Source organism: Poecilia reticulata, linkage group LG11, assembly GCF_000633615.1.
Source record: "Poecilia reticulata strain Guanapo linkage group LG11, Guppy_female_1.0+MT, whole genome shotgun sequence".
In the NCBI taxonomy this organism is placed as follows: Eukaryota; Metazoa; Chordata; class Actinopteri; order Cyprinodontiformes; family Poeciliidae; genus Poecilia; species Poecilia reticulata.
Genome location: NC_024341.1, coordinates 17,396,309 through 17,420,135, shown reverse-complemented (window position 1 = coordinate 17,420,135; position 23,827 = coordinate 17,396,309). Strand labels below are relative to the sequence as shown.

The 23,827-nt window shown below is 38.5% G+C and overlaps 3 protein-coding genes across 9 annotated transcripts in view; 2 read left to right on the top strand and 1 right to left on the bottom strand.

Moving 5' to 3' along the window:
• Window positions 1–3,538, top strand: LOC103472501 (chromosomal protein D1-like). The gene is made up of 2 exons (XM_008422197.2): window positions 1–347; window positions 1,894–3,538. Exon 2 carries the CDS (start codon window positions 1,934–1,936, stop codon window positions 3,131–3,133), a length of 1,200 nt encoding a protein of 399 aa, XP_008420419.1. The 5' UTR covers window positions 1–347; window positions 1,894–1,933; the 3' UTR covers window positions 3,134–3,538.
• A 4,801-nt stretch (window positions 3,539–8,339) lies between these two features.
• tmem79a (transmembrane protein 79a) lies at window positions 8,340–14,845 on the top strand. The gene is made up of 5 exons (XM_008422195.2): window positions 8,340–8,520; window positions 9,556–10,357; window positions 10,889–11,071; window positions 12,270–12,492; window positions 14,072–14,845. The coding sequence occupies exons 2-5, from the start codon at window positions 9,691–9,693 to the stop codon at window positions 14,262–14,264; spliced, it is 1,266 nt and encodes a 421-aa protein (XP_008420417.1). The 5' UTR covers window positions 8,340–8,520; window positions 9,556–9,690; the 3' UTR covers window positions 14,265–14,845.
• Window positions 14,846–20,987: 6,142 nt separating this feature from the next.
• The window catches only part of LOC103472498 (myocyte-specific enhancer factor 2D homolog), a 40,642-nt gene continuing 37,802 nt past the window's right edge, over window positions 20,988–23,827 (bottom strand). For all 7 annotated transcript variants that reach the window (XM_008422189.2, XM_008422191.2, XM_008422194.2 and 4 more), the window contains one exon: window positions 20,988–22,988. In XM_008422189.2, coding sequence (XP_008420411.1) covers window positions 22,577–22,988 — 412 coding nt within the window. In that variant the 3' untranslated portion in view covers window positions 20,988–22,576. The remainder of the gene's footprint in view (window positions 22,989–23,827) is intronic.

Below are 23,827 nucleotides of genomic sequence, written 5' to 3'. Positions count from 1 at the left end.
ATTGTGGCAGTGGGGAAGATGAGACAATAAAACATGTTATTTTGCATTGCAGGAATTACCGGATTCAGAGAAACAAGTTAATTAGGAACCTTAGAAGTATGAAAATGAAATTTGACAAATGTGTGCAGGAAGCTGTGAATATCAGGCTATATTTGATTTTTTAAAACAGTGTAAGTTTTAGAGTAGGATATAGTTGTTTGGTTTATTTTATTTTATGTCATGTGGTCCACACTCCTTACCGTTTGGTGGCGGTAATGCTCACCTAACGTTTTTTGCCAACCGTCAATAAATTTCAAGAAGAAGAAGAAGCCACCACAGCAACAATAAACACGCACTTTCAGTTTACGGTATGTCTCCTGAATTAATATTTACCGAAAAATTAACCTGAAATCTCACAGGGGTGGAGTTTAACATGAGAAATGCACTCTGGTGTTTCCAGCCTTTGATCGTCTTTACATCTCTATCTACAGCGGTAGATTTCTGAAGCTGGCTAATACCTGGGAAATAATCTAGACTGTGGTCAAAGCTTTTATTACGGCTCTAATTTTAAATAAATACTCTGATTAAAAATGCGCCGTGTCTTAAGGGCTCTCTAGCGCATGTTGCATATTTTTTATTTATTATTGTGCATAGTGGAAATGAACATTAAGACAACACTCATTCTGTGGTGTTGACTGCATTGTATTGATTTAGACGCCTGTGCATTTTCCCGCCGTTATGAGATTGTAATCCAGGAAATAGACGGAGCCTTTTGAGAAGCAACCCGAACTTGGCTTCCTAGTTAGAGGTCCACCTTAAAAGTGCCGTTCTGCCGGTAGAGGGCGCCTTTCACTCGTTCTGATAAATTGAATTAAAGTCAATGCAATAAATTTACTATTCTATATATAAGATATATATGGAGTACCAGAGGTGCCAAAATTAGATTAGTAAATATTTTTTAAAATATGAACTTGTGTTTAATGTAATTATAAAAATATGAATTAAATTTAATTATTTGTCAAAAGCCATTCAAGTTTTAATTTATGTAATATCTCAGTATTATAAATATTAATATCTGATTTAACTTTTTTGTATAATTTTAATATATTTGATAAAGTTGCAAATAAAATGTTTTATTTTCAGAAAAAGACACTAGTGTAAGTTCATTCATAAAAAACTTTAAAAACAAAAGTTTTTTATTTTTTGTATCTTTATTTCAGTAGAGTTTATTGGACCTTTGCAAATATTGGGTTGAGTCTCTGTGAAAGTGAATTATTTTCATTCCACATAGATTTTGAATTAATTTTAATTAATACAGCTAATACTTAAATACTAGAATAATTAATTTTAACTTAAAAAGATTTAACAATTATGTCATCTAATATATTCCTCTAATTAAAAAAGTATTAAAACATTTAAATAGATGTGGGTATTTATCATTTCCAATTGAATTTTCTTTATTACTTGTAAATAATGTTTTTATTGCAATATAAGATTTTTGACAGTATTCATTATTTTGAAGCAACAAAAAAAGACAAAATATTTTGTAATTTAATGACACAAACAGCAGTTAAAAAATAAAATTGGTCTGCAAAATTTTTATACATTTATTAGTACAGTGGTTCACTGGTTCACCAAAAGGTTTTTCATAATTTGTGACCCAAACAGACAAATTTTATGTAATTTTAGGCAATAATATAGATATTTTCTTAATTTAAAAAAAGGAATTGAATTCTATGTTTGCAATATTAATGTATTGCTAACTTGTCTGGTTAAATGAAAAATCTGCAGGGTGTCATTTTTATCTGATTAATCATCAGAGTAATTTATAGCGTATTCGACTGCTCAAATAATAGGAGCTGAAAGAAGCATTAACCAGTTATTGTTTGGATTGTATCTTCTGTCGGTTTACAGGAGTAGACTGACGGAGCAGGTCTGAGCTTCAGGAAGCAGAATGGAAGAGGAAGTGGTAATGGCCAAGTCGGAACAAGAAGACCCCGCCAGCAGTGAAGGGGAGGCCGACGTGGTGAATAAAACTCCGGTCAAAAGAGGGAGAGGGAGGCCAAAGAGCTCCAAGAATAAACCGCTTTTTGCAGTAGACCTGATTCAGGATTCAGGTGATTCAAACAACACGCCTCAACCCAAGGAGCCGCGGGAGTCTGGAGAAGAAAACGCAGAGAACCCGGTTACAGCACGCAAGGGCAGAGGGAGACAGAAAGGGTCCACGAAACAGAAAAACAGCAACAATACAGAACAATCTCCAAAGAAAAGAGGACGACCACAGGGGTCTGGCAAGAAACCCGCCGCTGAAGGCTTAGTAAACGGCGGTGCAAGTCCGCGCAAACGAGGGCGCCCAAAAGCCCCCTTAAAGCGGAAGTCTGACGTAGACGAAGGCAGCTCCGTAGCTCCCCGGAAAAGAGGCCGACCGAAAGGCTCTCCCAATAAGAAATCGAGGATTGAGCGGGAGCATAGTGACTGGGATGCGGAAGCGCACACAGCCGAGAAATCACTGAATATGTCAACAAGTCGGCCCAGGAAGCCCGTGGTGAAGTACAGCGGTGGCGTACCCAAAACCGTCTCAAAGAAACCTCACAGAGGAAGAGGAAGACCGAGGAAGAACTTAGATGACCCCCAGCCGGTGAAGAGAGGAAGAGGCCGACCAAAAGGCTCTACAAAGAATAATCCGTCTCCATTTAAAGCGCGTAGGAAGCAGGGAAGACCACGGAAGTATCCTCTGCCTTCTGCTGAGGAGCTGAAGAAGCCCAAAGTGTGGAAACCCCTGGGAAGACCGCGGAAATACCCCCGAGTCGAGGAGGAAGCGTCAACGACGCCTCGTAGAGGCCGCGGTCGGCCGCGCAAGTCCAAGAAAGGCGCTCACTTACGAAAGAGCCTAACGTCTCCTTCCTACCCGCGCGACGGAGCGCCGAGGAAAAGAGGCCGCCCAGCGGCTAACCCGAGCAGAGACGACGGCGCCCCCCGGAAGAAGCGGGGCCGCCCGAAAGGCTCCACCAGAGGAGACGCGCAGCTCAACTACTCCAAGGCAGCTAGCGAAGGCGAACAGGAGCAGACAGAGGCGCAGTCGATACGCGGGGAGGAAGCGGGAGAAACTGTCCTGGCTCAGGACGTTAGCTATGACATCAGCGAGCAGGCTTGATGTACGGTCCGGTCTGACCGCTGTAGTCGTTGCCGTTGAGTCATAGATCATGTGTTTTAACCTTCTGTCCGTTCACTAGGCTAGGCATTCAGCAGCGTCTCCATTTTTACTTCTAACATTGTCATCTCTTTTATTGTGTTTTTACTATTATTATTGTTTTCTTGTTGTTTTTAAAGAGAATGAGAATTGGAAGCCAATACAGACAGGTTGTCCTTATAGAAATGCACCGATTTGGATTTTGTCATCTGAAACTGAAATTCGGGTTTTTTTTTGGGATCCTGCTGATTCACATTTTGACAGAATCTGATGCGTTTCACTGCGAAAACACACCAAGTATTTCTGGTCTAGTTTTTAGTGCAAACACTATAGTAGACTTGAAACAAGACAAAAATAGTAACTTTTCAGCACGATAGGAGATTGTTTATGTAAATAATTAATTAATATTGATTAAAATAATATTTCCACTGGGACTTATAACAATACATTTCTTTTTCATTATGAGTGAATCAATATTAATAAATTATTTACTTAAAACCAGCTCTTACAAATTGCTAAAAAGTTAAGACTTGTCTTAGTTCAAGTGTATTAGACATACAGTAGAGTTTATTGTCATTCAATTGTACGTTTAAAAATGTACAAATTGAAAGAAATTCGTTGCAAGGCTCCAATAAATAAGTAATAATAAAAGGTTTAATGTAAATATATATAATGAAAGGTTAAACTAATGGCAGTTTAGTAGTCTTATGAGGGATGGAGCTGTTGTGGAATCTGGTTGTTCTGCACTTGAAGCTTTCAGGCAGCAGGGAGAGCAAATCACGCTGAGGGTCCCTTACAATCGACCGAGTTCTGGACAGGCAGTGACTGTGAGCGCCGTCAAGGATGGAAGGACGATCGGTCCCGATGACTCAGCTGTCCTCACCACACGCTGCCAGTCAGACAGAGATGCTGCTGGTCAGTATGCTCTCTATTGCCCCTCTGTAGGAAGCGGTGAGGATGGGAGCAGGAAGGTTTGCTCTTCTCATCACGATGACAAATTTTGCTGAGCGATTAATTGTCCCAAAAACTATTGCGATAAACGATAATATTGTTTGAAGACCATTTTAAACTGATGCAATGGAAATGACATGATAATGCATTATGTCATTTTAGCACATCCTTCTAAAAATAAATAAATTTTATTTTCAAAAGAACATTTAACACTGGAACTGATAAACAAAAGCAAAAATAAAATGGACTCGGTCTCTGTTAAAAAAATGCAGTTGAATAAAAGCTAAACGCAACATAAAACCAAAGTGGAAATAAAAACTACATTCAACCAAAAGAGTTCAGATTATGAAGTCAGTATACTATACTGCCCTTCAATAATCATTAGAGTTGGATAAAGACGGGCATATCTGACTGCCTGATGCAATAGTTCACTCCTCCCTTACACTAAGGAAATGACGGGTCGGTGGAGAGCAGCAGGTTGAGCCTTTTCCATCCAGTGTCATCAATAGGAAGAGAAAAAGGCACAAAAGCAACGATAACGCCGATAAAAAGAGGTTGATAAGTTTCATTTATCATGCGATTAATTGATTTATTGTTTATTGCGACAGGCCTATAATTTCATCCGACGTAAAAAGTGCAGACATTGCTGAGCTCTCTTCACCGGGCCAGAGGCCTGGAGGGACCAGGTCAAAGTTCCTGACCTGCTCCACTGCAGCATCGCTGATGAGGAGGGTGCGTCACTTGGCCGATTTTTCCTGAATCAACAACTATTTCTTTAGTTGACATTCAGGATTAGATGGTTTGCATCACACCAGACCACCTGATGCTTCGCTCGTTCGTTGTCCCTGATGAGACCCGCCAGTGTTGCAGTTTGTTCTGAGCCTGTCGGGTCATCAGTGGACTCAGTACACAGAGCCGGTGCTGAGGGAGACGACCCCCGAAGCGTTAACATGGTTGTAGTGAAAACTAGAGCAGAAATACTTGGAAGGATTTTGTGTTTTTGCAGCGTTTTGTTTTTATTGGAGATATTTATAAAAGAAGAAGTTTGATTCAGACTATTTGTCTTGTTTTTTTTCTCTAAGGATTGTTAAAAAAAACATGTCTGTACGTTCGCATGAAGGAAATACAAGATTATGTCCGTTTAAGCATTTGACCTTTAACCTTTATCTGAATTGTATTCAGTTCAAAACAAAATGTGTCAAAGTATACGTCGATGGTTGATGCCTTTACAGACTGAAAATGGCGGGACTTCCTGTTTTTGATGCTTTTTTTTTTTTTTTTGTGACTGATCAGAGCTCATTAATGGAAAATCGGGCCGATTCCGATCTCCAGCAGTTTTATCTGTGCACATGATGCATATATTGACTTGTCACTTTCTTGGCTTGTTTTTAACAAACCCTCCACGCCAGTTAAGAGATGAAACTCAAGACCTTCAACATCCTCCAGAAGGTGGCGCTAGAAGCTGGTCTAGTTTTTTTCCATTCAGAATCTTGTTTTTCTGCCTTGTAAATCGGCCAAAATGTGCTTTTCATTTCTTAAACCCACGGTGGAAAACAGTTTTTAAAAACAAAGTATTGAACAAAAAAGAAAGTGTCAATTTGTGGTATTTTGTTTCTAATAATTTAACGTTCATTTTGGGATGAAGTTCTTTGGTTTTAAGCATTTCAGTTGTTTCTTGTGCTGACGTTGTCTATGACTCCATGTTCTGTTGTTGCCTCAGTGCCAAAGCTTTGAATGTACTTTATTTTACTGACTCTGTTAATTGCATTCCTCCAGCAGTCAAATACAAAAAACACATCTCGCTTTCCTGTTGCGCCCTGGAAGATTTCCTCCTCTTTGTATCTATTAACAGTTTGTTTTGTCTTTTAATGTTAGGCGTGTAGCACTCATTGTTTTTATTTTTTATTATTCTTTATTTTTAACATTTTTTTGGGATCAATTGATGATTTCACCAACATTCATGTGTGTGTTTTCGGGTACTTGTGCGTTGTACGTGATATTGACAACTTTTTAAATCCAAGAGGGAATTAGGCTTCAAGGTGGATTTTTTGAGATTAATAATTTGTGAGAAAATGTTTGAATTTAAATAAAATGTTCATCTGGCCATTTTATTTTCTGCTGTTTGTTTTTAATTTTGTAAACATTTGAGTAAATAATGGCTTATGGAAGCTCAGGATAATTCTGTCGTTAGTGGCTCCACACCCTCAAGTCCTGTTTGTGACGTCATTAATGAACTATGCGCCTGAGTAAACCTGATAAAGATTGTGAGCTAGAACAGATGTATCACTACACAGTGAAAAACGTTCAAATATATATATATAAGTCCTACTTAAGTTGTTTTTACAAGTCTATTATAGTTTTATTATAGTGAAATGTTTTCCAGGTCTGGAAAAGTTTGGAAAAACAAAATTTTAGAATATTTTTTGTATTTTCAGATTTTATTCAATGTCAGATTTTCTAAATGTTGCGTCCATTTTGTCCTTCCAGGCTCCCTTCCTCATTTTCTGGCGTCTTTTTCATTCTATGTCCTTTCAGATTTTTTTTCCCCCGCGGTCTTCGTTTCTTTCTTGCTTGGCCCTCCTTTCTTTTTTATCTTTCCAGGTTATTTTCCTGTCAACTATTTCAACATTTTGTCTTTCCTTACTTTTCTTTTTTCCCGATCTTCTCTCTGTGGGCTTCCTCAGCCTGATGGTTTCTAAAACCAGCTTATTGTGTAATGTCCGCTATAAGTTATATATTTAGAAATTAATGGAAAACTAGAATTCAAGGATTGGTGGTTTTAAGTCTGTTGCCATTATTGACTTGTAAAACTCCTTAAAATTTTACATTTTCTTATTTTAGATCAGAGATCTGCAACCTTTTCACAAGGGTTAAATTAATGCAGAACAAGCTTTTATTTTAAATACAACAACAAATCCGGATTTTAACTTTTCGTCAGGAAATAAATGCACAGAATGACCCAGCAACCTCTTCTTAGATGTCTTTCTTGTCATTTAATGTAATTTTCCCACATAGTTCATCCTTTTTTTTTTTGCAAAACTTTTATGTTATTTCTTATTTTCAAACCCAAAAATGTTAATTGAATGGTTGTTCTTTAAGAATGCCAACTCATTTAGTAGATGTTGATTTAAAATGATACATTGCCTCTTTTTCAACAGACAATCCGACATTATTGACTCTAAAGTTTTATTTAGTGGATTACTGGCAGCATCACCTGATGTTCCTCATGTTGTTTCTCCTCCATCTTATCTGATCGGACTCCAGTTGTGAAATCTTTCCAGTGTCTTCAGTCGACACTGCGGAGCCCTCAGGGTGGAAACATGGCGGAAAAAAACCACACATACCTGTTGCTCGATACCTGATGCGGAAATAAATTCAAACTCAGGTTCAATGAGAAGCACTTCAATGTTTCAGCTTCTAACAAAGTCAAACGTGAAATATCCAGGAATGTGACTGATATGATATGCAAAGGAATCGTGAGTCATACAATCGAGTCATTTAGGGTGCGTTCACACTGCAGCCTGAAGTGACCCAATTCCGATGTTTAATTTTCTTTTTGACATAATGCGACCTGCTCGACCGGTTCAGTTCAGTCTAACCCAGACTTGTCTGTCCTCAACCAGCTCCACCTTTTCTCAAAAAATACTCTGATTACTCTTAAACTCCTCCCACAAATCAACAACCATCCTCCGGTTATTTTTATTTTAAATTATAATGTGATGCCAAACCTTAATTTTGATAGAAATGTAATCATTAAATCATGTTTTGACAAAAATGCATTTTCACATTGAGTGAGTTTTTTCTTGACTTAAAAGTTTCATGTTCTTTAAAAAATAAATGCCATCTATGTTTCTGGTCTTCTTTGTAATGTGTGTTTAACTTAAGTGCAATTATATCTGCATTCTGATTACCAAACAGCTTTTTCTTTTTACATGTAATATATTTTTTCTCTCTACTGTCATTATGATTGCTGAACGTAATTTGGAATGTGAATGATATTTATTTGCAAGTTTGGGATGAAACTAAACAGAAGTACAAGAAAATAAATAAATAAAATAGTATAATATACAAACGGATTAAAATTATTTTTCTTTCTTTGAAAATTAATTTGTTTAGGAATGTATTATTTATTTATTTATCGAACACTGCGGGATAAATGCGAAAACGTCAGGTAAAATCGACCGTTACGTTGGACGTGTTTGGGAATCGGGATCTCCGGCGGAGTGATTCCTCTCCCTACAATGAACAATCTTTGAGACAAAACAACTTTCTTCCACCTGCCAGTTAACTTCTGGCATAAACGTTGGATTTCAAAACGACGGAACTTTCAACAAAATCACAAGGTTGATGAAGTTCTGGCGATGTGGATCGACTAAAACCGGGCTGGTGGAAACATTCAGGTTTGATATTTTTATGTCGTTTAAAGTCGTTACGTAAAACAAACAAATGTAGCTCAACTAAACAGGTTCAGCTAAACTACATTCCTGCATAGCTAAACAGCGCTAGCTACATTAGAGATCACATACAAGGTGTAACATGTATTACTGCTATAAGTTGTTTTAGCTTAAAGTATAATATCTTTTTAATCTGTTTTAAACGAAAACCAACAGTTTTACGTTGAATGGTTAAGGCTGAAGGAGTTAAATAGTAATAGAAATAAAAGATAGGTGACGATTTATTGCCTGTACGAAACTGTATGTTCCATCCATCCATCCATCCATCCATCCATCCATCCATCCATCCATCCATCCATCCATCCATCCATCCATTTTCTTACACCCTTGTCCCTCAGTGGGGTCAGGAGGGTTGCYGGTGCCCATCTCCAGCTAACGTTCCGGGCGAGAGGAGGGGTCACCCTGGACAGGTCACCAGTCTGTCGCAGGGCAACACAGAGACACACAGGACACACAACCACACACACACACACACATTCACACCTAGGGGCAATTTGGAGAGGCCAGTTAACCTGACAGTCATGTTTTTGAACTGTGGGAAGAAACCGGAGTAAACTGTATGTTTATTTTTATTATTATTAGTGTTATTGTTATGTACAAACCAGTTAATTTAAAATAACACGATGCCTGTGAGTGTCGCTACGATGATTATTTTGACTCCAAATGATCCATACCTAATTAAAGTTAACATACATTCAGCCAAAATTCACTGTGTTGAATTTAGTATATTATTATTGAATGATGGATAATAAATCTGTTTTTTCTCCCTTAATTTCTTTATAATTCTGCACAAATCCAGCGACATTTAGTAGAAATATCCTTTGACTGCCTGGGGAATCAAAGCTGCACAAACAGAAACCGTCTATGTAAACTGGATTGTCCTGTGTGGGGACAGGATCAGCCATGTAGAGCAACACACCCTAGATAAACATTGAACTTTGGTTGTTAGGATAAAACGGTGTATTGTTGTTGTCTTCACAGGGAAATTTCCAGGATTGCTGTGTCTGAAAATGGCTTCCTTGAGCAAAAGGAGTAGCTGCAAACACTGAGGATCTTTACAGTTCAACTGGATATTGGCTAGAAATCAATAAACAAATCAAAATAGACAGTTTCAGAATGGCTGGTCAGGATGGGTTAGTCGTGGATTTGAATGATGTGGTGGTTTTTCTATCTGATGGTTCAAATGCAAAACCTAAAATAGCAGAAGGTGAAAAACAAGAAGACAGTGACACCAGCGCAGAGGAGCTGAAGGAGAGCACAGATGAGGAGGAGGAGGAGGAGGAAGAAGAAATGGTCAAATCTGCTCATTTTGAGCCGTCCACTTTACCCTGGTCTGGAGACAAACACAGGAGGCTGCTGCTGGAGCAGGACGATGACGTGCTAGGGCCCGAGGAGAAGGACTCTGGGTTGAGTCAGGACCTGTCAGAGGAGCGAAGCCAAGCGGACGGAGATGTGAGGAGCAAAGCGAAGTGGAGGGAGAGCATGCCAGAGGGTGAGAGGTGGAGGGACGACGAGATCGCGCTGCAGAGGAGCAACAAAGGAGACGGCTCACTGGCCGATGATGAAGACGAGGGGGACGATGGGTGGATGTCCGAGAAACCGTCTATGGGTTTCACTCCGCATGTCAGGATCGTGTGTCCCACCACCAAGGAGCTTCCTGAGGAAGAGCGGTACTACAGGGAGGAAGAGAAGGTGGAGGAGGAGGAGAAGCGGGAGCTGAACATGGAGCACAACCCCGATGCACAGTTTTACCACGAGTGGGAAGATCAGGAGGACAAGTACTGTGAGTGAAAATATTGTGAGAATATTGTTGCACACAACAATATTCTTTTACAGCTTTCCATCAGAAATAAATTGTTTTTTTTAAAGCAAAAATTAACCCCCAGAAGTTCAAGGAAAAATAAAGAGCAATTAATTGTGTTAAAATGTTTAACTTGTTAAAATCTATGTAATCGAAATTAAAGCATTAAAGTCGTGGCCCGAGTTAAAATATATCAGTCTGATAAGTGAAAAGTTTATTTGGGTTGTTTAAAAGATTTCACTTCACCATGAGGTAATAAAACATTATTATGGAAATTAATTACATTTATATTTGGGTTTTAAGTAGAGAAGTGACTGTGGGTGGAAACCCAGGGAGAACATGGACCACATGCTCTCTACGTCTTTCTCCATGGCGTTTGCTTGTTCTTTTCTGATCAGAAAATAAATGTCTTAATAGTTAAACCAATATTGTGAACTGTTAGCTTCAGTTGTTTTTCTTTTATTATGTTTTATTTCTCCTCTCTGATAACCGCTGACTGCGTCTCATCCTCAGATGTGTGCAGCGAGAAGCTGCAGCTGGCGCTAGCCACGCTGGCCGCAGGGTTCTGCTTCCCCCTGCTGGTGTGGGGTGGATACGCGCTGCTGCCCTTTGACCCACCCAAGCTCGACAGCGCCCCCTACAGAGTGCTCTACACACTACGCTGCTCATTTTTTGCCATCATCCCCATCATCCTGGGTAAGACCTACGGCGGGAACTAGCAATTATTTTGGTAAACAGTTAATCGTTTGATTAATTGAATACAAATATTGATTCTGCAAATTTTTAGGCCTTTTTTAATATGATATTAGAAATACGTCAATGCAGATAAACAAATAAATTAAATAAGAAGACATTTTCTTGCATAAAAGGCGTGTCTTGATTTTCTCTAGTTATTTATTGTATGTTGCAGCGGTATAAAAAAGGAAAAAACAAAAAGTACTTTGAGAAAATGAATGAATATTAATGAGTGTGTGAGCAGTGATGCTGAACTAAATTAATTAACACTGACATTATCAGCATGTAAAGAAATTAAAACAACAATCAAGTAATAATAGTGACAATACTAATAAATCAATACATTTTCTTTAAGAGGCATTTAAATATAAGCATGCAATGGATAAATTAATAGAGTTAAAAAGTTACCAAGTGAAGTTTGTTGCATTATATAAAGGAATTATCTGGGATGTAAAGGAAGAATAATACAGAAAAAAGACAAAAAAAGAGCGAAGAAAGCAAGAAACAAAAATGATAATCACAAGATAATTATGTTTTTTATAATGCAAGTGAGAATCTACTGAAATGTGTTCAATGAGTAAATTTTTCCAATGATGGCGGTCCTTGTTTTCTAATTCTTAACATTTGTCTTTATGGAAAAAGTTTGTATTATAAGTGATTGTTTGAACAGAGACATGATAATAACAGCATGTTTTTAGTGTTTGCTTGATTATTTGTAGTAAATGATGCATCTACAGCTAACATGTGAAAAGCTCAACCTTTCTGCTTTCTAATGAAGTTTAAGACTTATTTGTTGGTTATTTTTAGGATAAACTCATTAATATTTGGATAGTAAAAGGTGGTTAACAGGAGATTTATTTGCAAAATTTGAACCAGGTGAAGCTAAAACTGACTTGATGACTTCTAGGTAGAACATTTTTATGTTTTTCATCTTAAATGCAATTTTTTAAATGTTTTTTGTACATTTTTGAATTCATTTCTGCTCTGTGTTGTTGGAGTCTGTATAGTTAATAATTAATTAATCATTTTAGCGCTAGCAAGACTTCACAGTTCCCATATGTTGTGTGATTTTTGCTCTGATTTCCAGTAACGTGTGTGTGTGTGTGTGTGTGTGTGTGTGTGTGTGTGTGTGTGTGTGTGTGTGTGTGCGTGCGCTCAGGTGTGTTGGTCCAGGGAATCGCCCGGCTGCGTTTCAGCGCCGTGAAGCCGCTCTATCAGGGCGATCTGGTGGACAAGGAAGTGATGGTTCACTGGCACTACGTCAACGAATCGCTGCATCTCTTCCTCTTCTACTTCCTGCAGCTTGCCATCATGACAACATACATCAGCCAGGACCTTCTTAAGCTGGTGCCACTGCTCACCATAATATTTGTTTTTGGCAGGTAGGTGTTTACGCAAAATGGATAAAAAGGGATTTTATTGTTGTGCTGATTATTGTATTTAAAGGGAGCCTGTTACGCAAAACTCATATTTTTTATATTTTTGTACTTCCAGCCCAAATGTTTAAAAAAAACAACAATACATCCAAATTTTTTGGTGTCCAGCAAAAAGAGCCGTTTCAAAAACCTCCTGAATGTAATGTCACAAATCAGCAGGCACTACCTGTCACCTAGCAACCCCAGCAGAGTTCCACCCATCACCTAGCAGCCCCAGCAGAGTTCCACCCATCACCTAGCAACCCCAGCAGAGTTCCACCCGTTACCTAGCAACCTGAGTAAAGCTCCAGCACGTTTGGTCAGCTGGTTTTACTTCTGTATGCGCTCTACATTGACTTCTGGAAAAGACAAATGTTTTTTTTTGTTGCAGCAAGTGTTTATAAACCACTTGCTTGTTCTTGTTGGTTGTGCAGGAGGCTCTACTTCTGCTTTTCAAAGTTGTACAGTCATATAATTGCACATCTGCTTGCAGCCATTTTCACGTGGTAGAAGTTTAATTGGGAGGCGTTGCCAGCAGCAGATTATTTGGATTTAAAGTGACAAGAGGCTCTAAAGTAGATCATTCAGAAAGAACTGAGCAGACTAAAATCTCATTATCTAAGAATAATTTTTTTGTAAGAAATGTAATAAACATGTTTTACCTCACCCACAGACCTATCCCAACCTATTCAAGGAAGTATAATAGTCACCTTTAAAACAATATTAGCTGTCCTTTGGATCATCCAGATGCTTAGATTTCTCACTCTGTCTTAGAAAAGCGGCTCCATATCTTAGTCTTGGCAAAGTGTTCATGTTTCGTTTGTCTGCCTTCAACCGATCGATGGATCAATATCTAAACACTTTCCAGCAACACACTGGATTAAACTTCCTGTAAGTTCAACCGCCAGTAATGCTCAACAATGTGTTTTTTTTTCTTCATAAACACAGGTGGAAATGTACTAACCCTAACCTGGTTTATGAAACCAGCAGTGACTCAGCAGGAAACACAAGTTCCTACTTGCAGCTTTACTATCTGAATCAGAGATGTTTGATCTGTTGCTCAACTTGGTTGGAAGTTGCTGGAGTGATTTATGTTCAGTTTCTGCTACGTCTTAGTTCATTTTGGAGGTAATTTAGTTTAAAAACACATCTGACAATCAGAAAAGACAATGTGATGTTTTTCTTTTACTTGTAAAGTTGGTTAATGATCAAATCAGAGAAATCAACAATTCAGTCAGGGAATCTGTTCATCCAACCAACCGTTTAACCAACATCCATCCATCCATCCATCCATCCATCCAGTCCTCCGTCTATCCGTCCACTTGCTCCCTCGCAAACTAACTAACTAACTAACTAACTAACTAACTAACTAACTAACTAACTAACTAACTAACTATCCATTTATTCATCCACTCTATAATTTGAAGAAATGCCAGGAGACATTTTTCAGCCTGAACTCAGTTGTCAGGTTTCTCTAGAGGTTCTATTGTGATATTTCTCCTGTTGTTGCTGTAAGTGGTTCTGATGGATCCTCGTCTCTCTGCAGGCTGATCTACTGGGTCTGCCTCGCTCTGGGCAGCACCATCAGGGCTTTCGGCTTCGGCTTCTCCTTCCTGCCCGTCCTGGTGATGCTGGGCGCCAACATCTACTTCGTCTGCTCGGAGGTCGGGCCGGGCTCCGTGTTCGACGTGGCGCCGCCCAGCACCGATCCTCCGCCCAAGCTACGCTGGTGGTTTTAAGGTCTCCAAAACGCGGTGAGAAAAGCAGCTGCGACACCTTCAGGAACCTCAGGAAACATGACTCACTCAGGCCAATCGCACAGACACCTTTTGTATGTTTAATCATTAAGTTTGAGTCTGATTTAGACTTTTATGTCTCTGCGGTGAACGTGTGGCGAGTTAAGCTGCTTGTTTACAACGGAAAACCAACCAAACAAGCTTAGTTGGGAAAACTGTAATGACTCTGTAAATAAAACCACTGAATTTACCGGGTTGGAAGCCAAACGAATCTTATTTTCTCACTAAATATCTACAAATATGTCTGATTTAGTTAAAAGCCTGAGGATTATAGTGTTCATTATTCATTCCTGTATTAACCTTTGCATCACCCTGCCTGTAGTTATATAGTTATTAGTTGTTATATGCAACCAAACTTACATGTTTTCTCAGCATTTTCTAAAGTGTTTACTCATTATGTGCCAATTATCTACTATTAAAGACATTAAGTTTGTTTTGTTTGGCTCAGATAAGCTTCTGAGGCTCTCAGTCTGTGTTTGAATGAAACCTTAGTATCAATGTGCAATTAAAGCCAATTTATAATATGTCTCTTTTTTTATTTTATATTCAATTAAATGAACAAATGCAAGTAAAAAATGTTCTTAATGTATAAACAAGCGACTGTCTGGTTGTGGACTTTAAAAGTCTGAATTAAATGAGAAGTCAGAAAACTTTGGATTTAATGAGTCTATTTTGAATAAACTTGATGCTAAAATGTCAGTTTTGATTAATAAAAACATAAAATAGAAGCTTCATTTAGAAAAGAGCAAGTGAGAGAAATGTGTGATTTAAATAGAGAAAAATTAAAAGTTTGATCAAATAGTCCAAAGAAAAACAAATCAACATTTCTAAACCTTTTATTGAATTAAATTATTGTAAATATGTGGTTTGTTCCTTTTGACTTTTTTACATTTAAAAGTGAAGTTTTAAATTTGTATTTTTATGTTTTTATTTCTGTTTAAATGTTTTGCAAAACAAGTTGGATTCATAAAACAAATTGTTTTCACAGATTTCCCCTCAATCCCTCAAAGCACAAACGATAAAAAAAAATGTCTGTATTTTATGGTCATTTTTATTTTTCACAAAATGTTATGATGTTTGTTTTTAAATGAATGCAGTTTTAATTTTTCCACACTGCTGTTTTTAACATAATTCATTAAATGAAAGTTAAATCATTGTTTCCCAGATCAAAGCTTCTCGTTTACAACATAACACAACATCTGCTAAAAAAAATGAAACTCGTCTCTTTTTCCTGAATGATGTGAAGCAGATGGGATCAATATTTCATCAGTAATTCAGTTCAGTGAAGTTTTAGTGCATAAAACTGACAATACAGAATAAATTACTGGTTATTGGATCGTCCGTCTGATTTAATGTAAAAAAATCAAAACAAAACGAAGCTTCGATGGCTTCCATATTCAAAAACTGCTGCCAATCCTAAATGACTGGAAATCGATATTTATCTTATAATCTGTTTTGTGCAAAAAACAAAATACTCTGCAATATTTTTGGTGTTAAGTTTACTCTAAATCAGTGTATGTTTGGAAATGGCATCCATTTTTAACCAACATAATCCTGCTAAAATCTGAACTCAGTTTTTTGTCATGTTGTGCATCATGTCTTTGTTTATGTCTATGTGGACTGCAAGTCTGTTGAATAAAAAAATAATTTTTTTTGGCTCTAGTGGCCTTTATTTGATAGTTAATTGACAGGAAAGTGGGTAATGAGAGAAGGGGGAAGACATGGAGCAAAGGCCGGGAATCGAACCAGCGACGGCCTCCATATGTGGGTTGTGCTTAACCCCTGCACCACCACAGCACACCAAAAATCTGTTCTTATCAGTAACTCAGATCTTTGAGTCTGTAAAAATATTTTGAAAACATTGCAACACATGCCTCCACACGACTGTAACTAACTATGGACAATTATTACAACAGAAAGTCAGTTTTATGTTCCCGTATATTAAATCCCATTGATTTATGTACTATAATTAGGTCATAAAATTAACAAAATCTAAATACTTTAAGCACAATTTAAGCAAAGTTGGCATCAATTGATTATGAAAAGATACAAAATGTCCTCTTATTTCAGCATAACCTTTTTTTTTCTCTCTTCATGGGGGTGGTGTGTGTTTTTACAGCAACTCCCTTCATGTTTTTCCATAGCAAGACGTGTCACGACCTGAGCAGCAACTCCAATAAACCCTCAACGACTCAGATGATTAAACATGTTATAGTCTGGTAACCAGAAGCCCTGCTGGCCTCTTTAACATTAAAACTTTTATGTCACTCAAGTGAATGTTTGGAGGTGAAGAAATTTTTACATTTCAATTGTTTAGAGGCAAAACTTAGACAGGAAACAGGCAGATGCCCATCTATGGGCGTCCATGGTATCGCTAAATCAGACGACCTGAATTTAACTTGCTGAGCAGCTTTTTTTTTTTTTTTTTTTTGTGCAAAAACAGCTTAAAGAGCAGAAAAAAAACAACTTTAGTTACAACATTTTTTCTTACTGTAGAGAATTCAGTCAATTTAAAATTGTTTATGTAAGAAAATAAAATCAGTGGCAACCCTAAGAGGGGGGCATAAGGGGCCCATCACCCGCTTTTAAAAAATGCTGGCTACCCCAGAAAATCATGTCGGGGTTTCCTCCAGTACATTGTAAGCCTGGCGGGCCACCAGGCTTTACTTGTGCCCCCACCAGGCTAAGCACTGATGCATGAACGACCCACCAACGGCAGTAGGAAGCCAGACAGTCGTCTTCTTCAAAGAAGACACATCTACATACTCAACAATGAACTATTTTAATTAAAGAAAATCAAATTGTTTTTGTAGAAACAGGATTGTAGATCCAAAACTTCAAATGTATTTTTTTCCTTATTAAATGAAATAAAGAATATTATTCATTATTATAATAATATCCAGTTTGGATATTATTATTCTGGGCTGGATTGAAGAAAACTGAAAAGTAAAAACAGGATTTGGGTCAGTCTTCATTTGAAAACACCCGACGTATTTAAAGTTTTAATACAGATACAAACGTAGACTTGGGTGCACCAAGTTGAACTTTAGAGTATAAGTCAATGAGTAGATGTGGCTTTAGTTACCATGACGACAGAAGGAACATCTTTCTTTGTGTCACATTTAACATTTCTGAGAGTAGATTTTGATTTAAAAATCATAGTTTTGTCCTAATTTACTTTGTTCTTGAATTGTAGTTGGAGGTGAGGGAATAACGTTTGGAAATCCAAATATTTCCACTATTTTAATCTACTAGATTCAAATAGTGGAAAAAAGACCCTGGATTTATATTTCTGCACTTTGTGCTGGACAAAAACTCAATGAGCCGACATGATGAGGAGCATCTTTCAGCACCGCGACGCTAACCGCTTCATCAGCTCCTGTTGTTGCTCCCGAGAGCCGAGCAAGGTCACGAGAAACCAGCTAAATTTAGCGGCGCAGTTCTCACCAAAACCGTGAAAAACAGCCGGAGATAAAAGTGCTGCAACACTTTTCTGCCAAGAACAGAAAATAAAACCCACAGATTCGGTGTCATTTCACTCAGTTTGTCTATTTAATATATAAAATACGGTAAAACATACGCAAAAAGGATAAAGGTTTCAAGGGACTTGGATACTTTGGTACAACAAACACTTTTTTTGTAAAAGCGGTATAGAATTTTAATAACATATCAGTGCATACTTTGTATATGAAAATATACACAAACTGTATATCATTCTCAAAAACAAAAAAAGAAATATCTTCTTTACAATAAAACCCAAAGCAGACCAGCTCGACACAATATATTAGCTATAAATTTCATCTTTAGTATTTCATATGCTACATTATTCTGAGCTGTTTTAACTCATTTATGATGCATGTCCTTATCATTACTGTACGTAACATAAGCTTAGCTGTTACCTGTGTCCCATGCATTTACATGTTTTGTTTTTTATTCCATGAATGACTAATTACCGTTGTTTCCCGTTTTATAAATATATTCTATATATCTTAATTAAAACTGCAGCATTTAACTGGTATTTCCTTCATTGCATTTGCTAATACCACAAGAACTGATCGTGCAATTTTCAGCAAGTTGTTTCAAAACAAAAAAAGGAAACCAGTACTATATGTTTATGATAAGGAAGATTAAAAAGAGGTGGAACGAAAACAGCTATCCTACACAAAAATATAGCCATAAAATAAAAGCTCCAGAATATCATCATCATCATCATCATCATAATAAACAGACGTCTGAACTGTCACCAGCACAAATTAATCCAAAAATAGTGAGTTTCTAAAAAACATTATACACAACAGGTAACAGGGGTGCAGGTTTCCTCATATAGATTGTCTCTACACTGCAACCTTTCTTTGCATGTCAGAGAAAAAAGGAGAAAAATCGGTGAAATGTCGGCGCCCGTCAGAGTTCAGAGGGGAAAGTCTGAGAAGCTTTTGCCCATTTCTCAAAAATCCTACAAAAACGAAGAGCAAATAAACTCAAGATGTGAGCGGGGGGTGGGGTGGGGTGGGGCTTCTGAAGCCAGATGAGCTGCTAAAAACAGAAAAATAAATAAATTCATGCTTTTGTTCCTAACTGGTTGTTAGCGGTTGTGTTGGGCTTTCAGAGTCACGAACTCGTTTCACACCGATTACGACTCTCGGCGTCTTCACACCTACTAGCGCCCCCGCTAAAGACGTGTGAAAAATGACTTATTGCTGAAGCAGCTTCAACCTTTGGAGAGCATTTATTCATAACGGGCCGACTTTACTTAGAGACTCCTTAAAACCACATTCATGTTCAGCTAGAAAAACGCTAGAGAAATTAGCTACTCTCCTCAACTTACCCTTAGAGAAACAATTAAAGTTAAAAATTCACTGTGGTGACTTTACTTTGCATTTTTGTCTCAACTGAGATTCTAATAAATGTGGATTAATTATGTCTGGTTGCAGAATCCATGTTGAGAAATTCAAATTCACAGCACAAACAAAATAAGGAGCAATTTTCTGATTATTACAGAAAATTATCATCAGCTGGATGCAAACGTGAATTATCAGATGGATATCTGAAATGTTTACTAATAATATAAGATGATTGCTGAGCAACACGGCTCGTCTTGTGCTGCTCTTTTCTTTTTGTTTTATTACAGCTCAAAAAGGAAATTAAAACAAAGTCAGAATTACCCAGAGAAATGGTAGGACTTGACTTCATTATGTATTTAATGGGTTACTTTATAATAAATGCATTGAGTAAAATGCAATAGTCTAGTCCTAAATCATCAAACCAGAGGCTGGAATTGTCCAGTTTTCCCTAATTTTGATTAGCAGGTCGAATCCTGACCTCTTATTCTTTAAGAGTGAAGATTCTCACTATTTAACAAGTTTATGCTGCTTTTTTATTTGAGAAAAATCAGGGACATGCTTGATGCATAAATGAGAATAATTTCTGTTTGAAAACGACAAATTTTCTTCAGAGCTGCAGCTAACGAATGTTTCGATTAATCGAATATTCTGGCGATTAATCAGATGGAAGAATGGACACATTCTTCACCACTTAATCCTTTTTTTAACAATCAAATATTAGAATTATTGTAAAAGATGCAAATAGTTAAATAAAAAAAAAAGAAAAACATTTTATTACCTGAAATGACAGCATTCCTTTAGCTTTTTTTGCAAAATTTTCATATTTTTGCAGTTTTCTCCAGCAAATAACATTTTTCTTTCTGAATTTGTACACTCCTGTTAATTATTAATCATTTACTAAATAGTTTGACGATTGTTCCAATAATTTACTCATCATGATTAATCCAATTAATTGTTTCAGCCTTGGTTTTCTTCAGAACAGAAAACGCCCAATCTATGCATCTTTGGAGTCTCTGATAATAAATATTTTGTATTTTTGGGCCAAAAACACGACAAAGAAGCTGCTTATCAAATATAGGTGAAATATTAACATCTTGATTCCTGATCGGGCCAGACGAAAATATAATAATAGGTTCGTCAGCAAGCTTTCTACTCCACCTGGGCTCACACTTGAAATGACAGAAAAACAGAAAACCTGAAACCAATCTGCAAAGAGGAAAGCCGGCATCATCTGTGTCTGCGTAAAGTGGAAAACATTTTTACATGGTACACTCAATTCAAAGTGTATTTCATCTCCATCGCTACAATATAAGTGAATGGCAGTGTCCTAATAATAATAATAATAATAATGATAATCCTAACAAGAATAGTAATAAAGAGTTTACATCACGGTGTACGATTTACCTTCATTTGTGGGTTTTTAAAGATGTGCGGCAGGAGAGTAATGATGACACCACAACCAAGCAGGCCTCTGTGAGACAAAGTGCGCACGCCATCAACACTAGAAGAAAATGGAGGATTACTGAAACTAGCCCCGCCCCCTGCACCGCGGCTCCAGAAACATATCAAAGTCACACTCATATATGCGGACAGATCCACTGAGAATCAACACATTGCTTGTTTTTAGGGATACCTAGCAAAGTCTATGCAAATATACTCATTATGTACAGACACGTGGTTGAAGCCAAAAAGCTATTTCACTTTGTCGCCGACTCGAAGCGGTAGAAATATAGAAAACGTCTTTTTTCCTTTCACTTTTCCAAACACGGCTATGGAGGGATATAGAGAGCTAAAGAGGACATCAAAGCTTTTGTATAAGGAGTGATTTTTTTTTTCTTCCTATTTTTTTTATTATGTTTTTCTTTTTTTTAATACAAAGTCTGAATTTCTACCTCTGGACGACTAACGGACCTGCGAGACATGTTTAAAATACCAACAGATAAAGAACACTTGGACTCCGAAGAACCAAATACTAAAGAAAACTAAAAGAGGCTCGTTGAAGTTCCTATGGATGGAGCAGCTCCCAAAGTCTGCCGCGTCTCCGCGCCCAGGGAGACGTTTGGCGTCTGGTTTTGTTTTGAAGAAGAAGAAGAAGAAGAAGAAGAAGAGCCGACATCGGCACGCCGGCGCTCGACTCCGCCCCATTTCTGGAGGCTCTTCCTACCAACAGGGTTCCTTCACATCTCCATGGAAAAATCCCAAACCAGAATTCCCAGTCCTTTGGACTCTACCGTATCGGTCCGATAAATCTATCTTGTTGCCATTTGTTTCTGGTCGTTTTTTCCCCAAAAGGTGTCAAAGCGGTAGAGAAATATATATAATATCGGTAAATATCGGTTATCGGCTAAAACAGCATTATTGATATCGGACCAAATTTCCATATCGAGCATCGAAATTAAATTTATCTGAGGGAGACATTTCTACTGACGGAGGGATTTAAATAGGGAAGGAAGGAAGGACAGGGAGGAACTTGAACAAACAAAAAGGACACAAGGATGATAGAAGGACACTTGGAAAGGAGGTAGGACACAATGAAGGAATGTCCAGAAGGAAGGATACAAAGAAGGAAGTAAGACACAAGGACAGAGAGACAGTAGGAAAGGAAGAAGGAACTAAGAAATGACGGATTGTAGAAAAGGTAATAGGATTATAGGGAAGAGGGATAGTAGGAGAGGAAATAGGACACAAGGGAGGGTAGAAACACTAGGAAAGGAAAATAGGAGACAAGGAAGGGGGGACATTAGGAAGGAAAGAAGGACACAAAGAAAGACAACAGAGTTGGAAACACACAAAGGATAAATTGGGGGGAAATGCAGATATTTTTTCCAAGCTCTTGTTTTTCCAGACATAGAAAATCCTGGAGTCAAATTCCAGACTTTTCCAGGCAGTGGAGGAACCCCGTACCTAAAGCGTCCGGTCGAGCATTTCCCAGCAGCCCTCAAACGTCTCCAGGCGAAATCATGGGGAAAAAAATGGACAGCACGCAATCAAAACGCCGCGGGATTGCAGGAGCAGGAAGTGACGAGTCATGCAGCAGGCGTCCGTAACGCCGAGGAGCCACCGATCCACGCGCCTCCGCGCGAGTAGAAGAAGGTCACTGAGAAACCACGTGAAAAATGTCCTGTGGTTGCATCGAATTGCATAAAAAAAAAGGTCAAACGCCTCAGAAATCACGACAGAAATCCGTCCAAGGCCTTAAAACCCGAATCCAGCTGAGCTCAGACATCCAAACCAGTCTGTTTTTGGCGAAGCCCTGTGAGTTCAAGATGGCGGCGTGTAATGCAGGACAGGTGCAGACGTGTGGTGATAGTGTCACATGGCAGTGGGGTGGTGGGGTCACGGGGTCGTGGGGGGCTAATAATGAAGGTAAGTGTTTACGAGTCAGAACTTCCTCTTGGCGACGAGAGGCGGCTTCTATGTGACCCAGGCGTCCAATCTCATGCGTTTTATGTTTCCTCCGTCCTGATCCGGTTCGCTCGACACCCTGAGGAGCTCGGTGGCGCCGCCTCCGGTACCGCCGCTGGCGCCGGCAGCGCTGGCGTCGTCGCGGTCGCTGCCCTCGAAGGAGCTGGCGTTGCTGCTGACGCTGTCTGCGGGCGAGCGGCCCGTCGGCGGCTCCAGGCAGAGCAGCGAGCTGGGGTACTGAGGCGGCGCCGTCAAGATGGCGCCTCCGGACGTGGAGGACGGCGTAGTGGACGGAGGCGGAGCGGGGGGAGGACACGGGGTGCTCCGGTCCCGGCCGGGCGAGACCGGCTCCGACTTGATGCTCACCCCTGAGCTGGTGTTGACGGTCAGCATGGCGCCTTGAGGTATGTGGGTCGCCGGCCTGGAACGGGTCAGAGGAAAGAAAGCAAGATGGAGGATGAGAGGCAGAGCAAAAACTAAACCACTGACCGTCCCTCGAGATAAAAATCATTCTGCAACCTTTTGGCTTTTCCAGATTTGGTCAGTTTACAACCACAGACTTCAATGTTTTATTGAATTTCAGGAGATGGAGTAACACAAAGAAGCAAATACCTGAAGTGAAAAATAAAAGTTTGATTTTTTTAAATTAAAACATTAAATCATGCATCATTTTCAGGTACGAACTGCAATATGTTGATCCATCACATCACAAAAATAGGATTGTTTTGTAAAAACTCCAGTTTTTCAATACCTAACTTCCCAGAGTTGTGTTTAATTTACACAACAGACTGTACATTTATTTATGTCAAAAAGTATTTTAAATGATGAGGAACAAACTAGGATGGAAGAGTGGAAGAAGACAAGACGCACACAAGGAAGGGAAAAAAGTCAAGCAGGAAGGAAAGGTGTCAAAAAGGACATGAGGAAAGAAAAAGACAGTAAAGTATGTAAGACAGGAAACAAGGAAGGTAAGAAATTATACAAGGAAGAAAAGTGTCAAAGTATATGAGGAAAGAAAAGAGTAAGAAAACAAGGAAGTATGTAAGGAAAGGAAAAAGGTAGGATAGATGAAAGTACTCAAGGATAGAAGGAAGCAAGAATGTAAGAAATAAGAGACAAGAAAGGAAGATGAGAAATTATACAAGGAAGCAAATTGTCAAATAATGGGGAAAGAAAAGAAGAGAAGGAAAGTTAGAGAGGGAAGAGTATAAATGAAAACAGGACACATGGAAGTACACAAAAAAGGAAGGAGACAAAGTA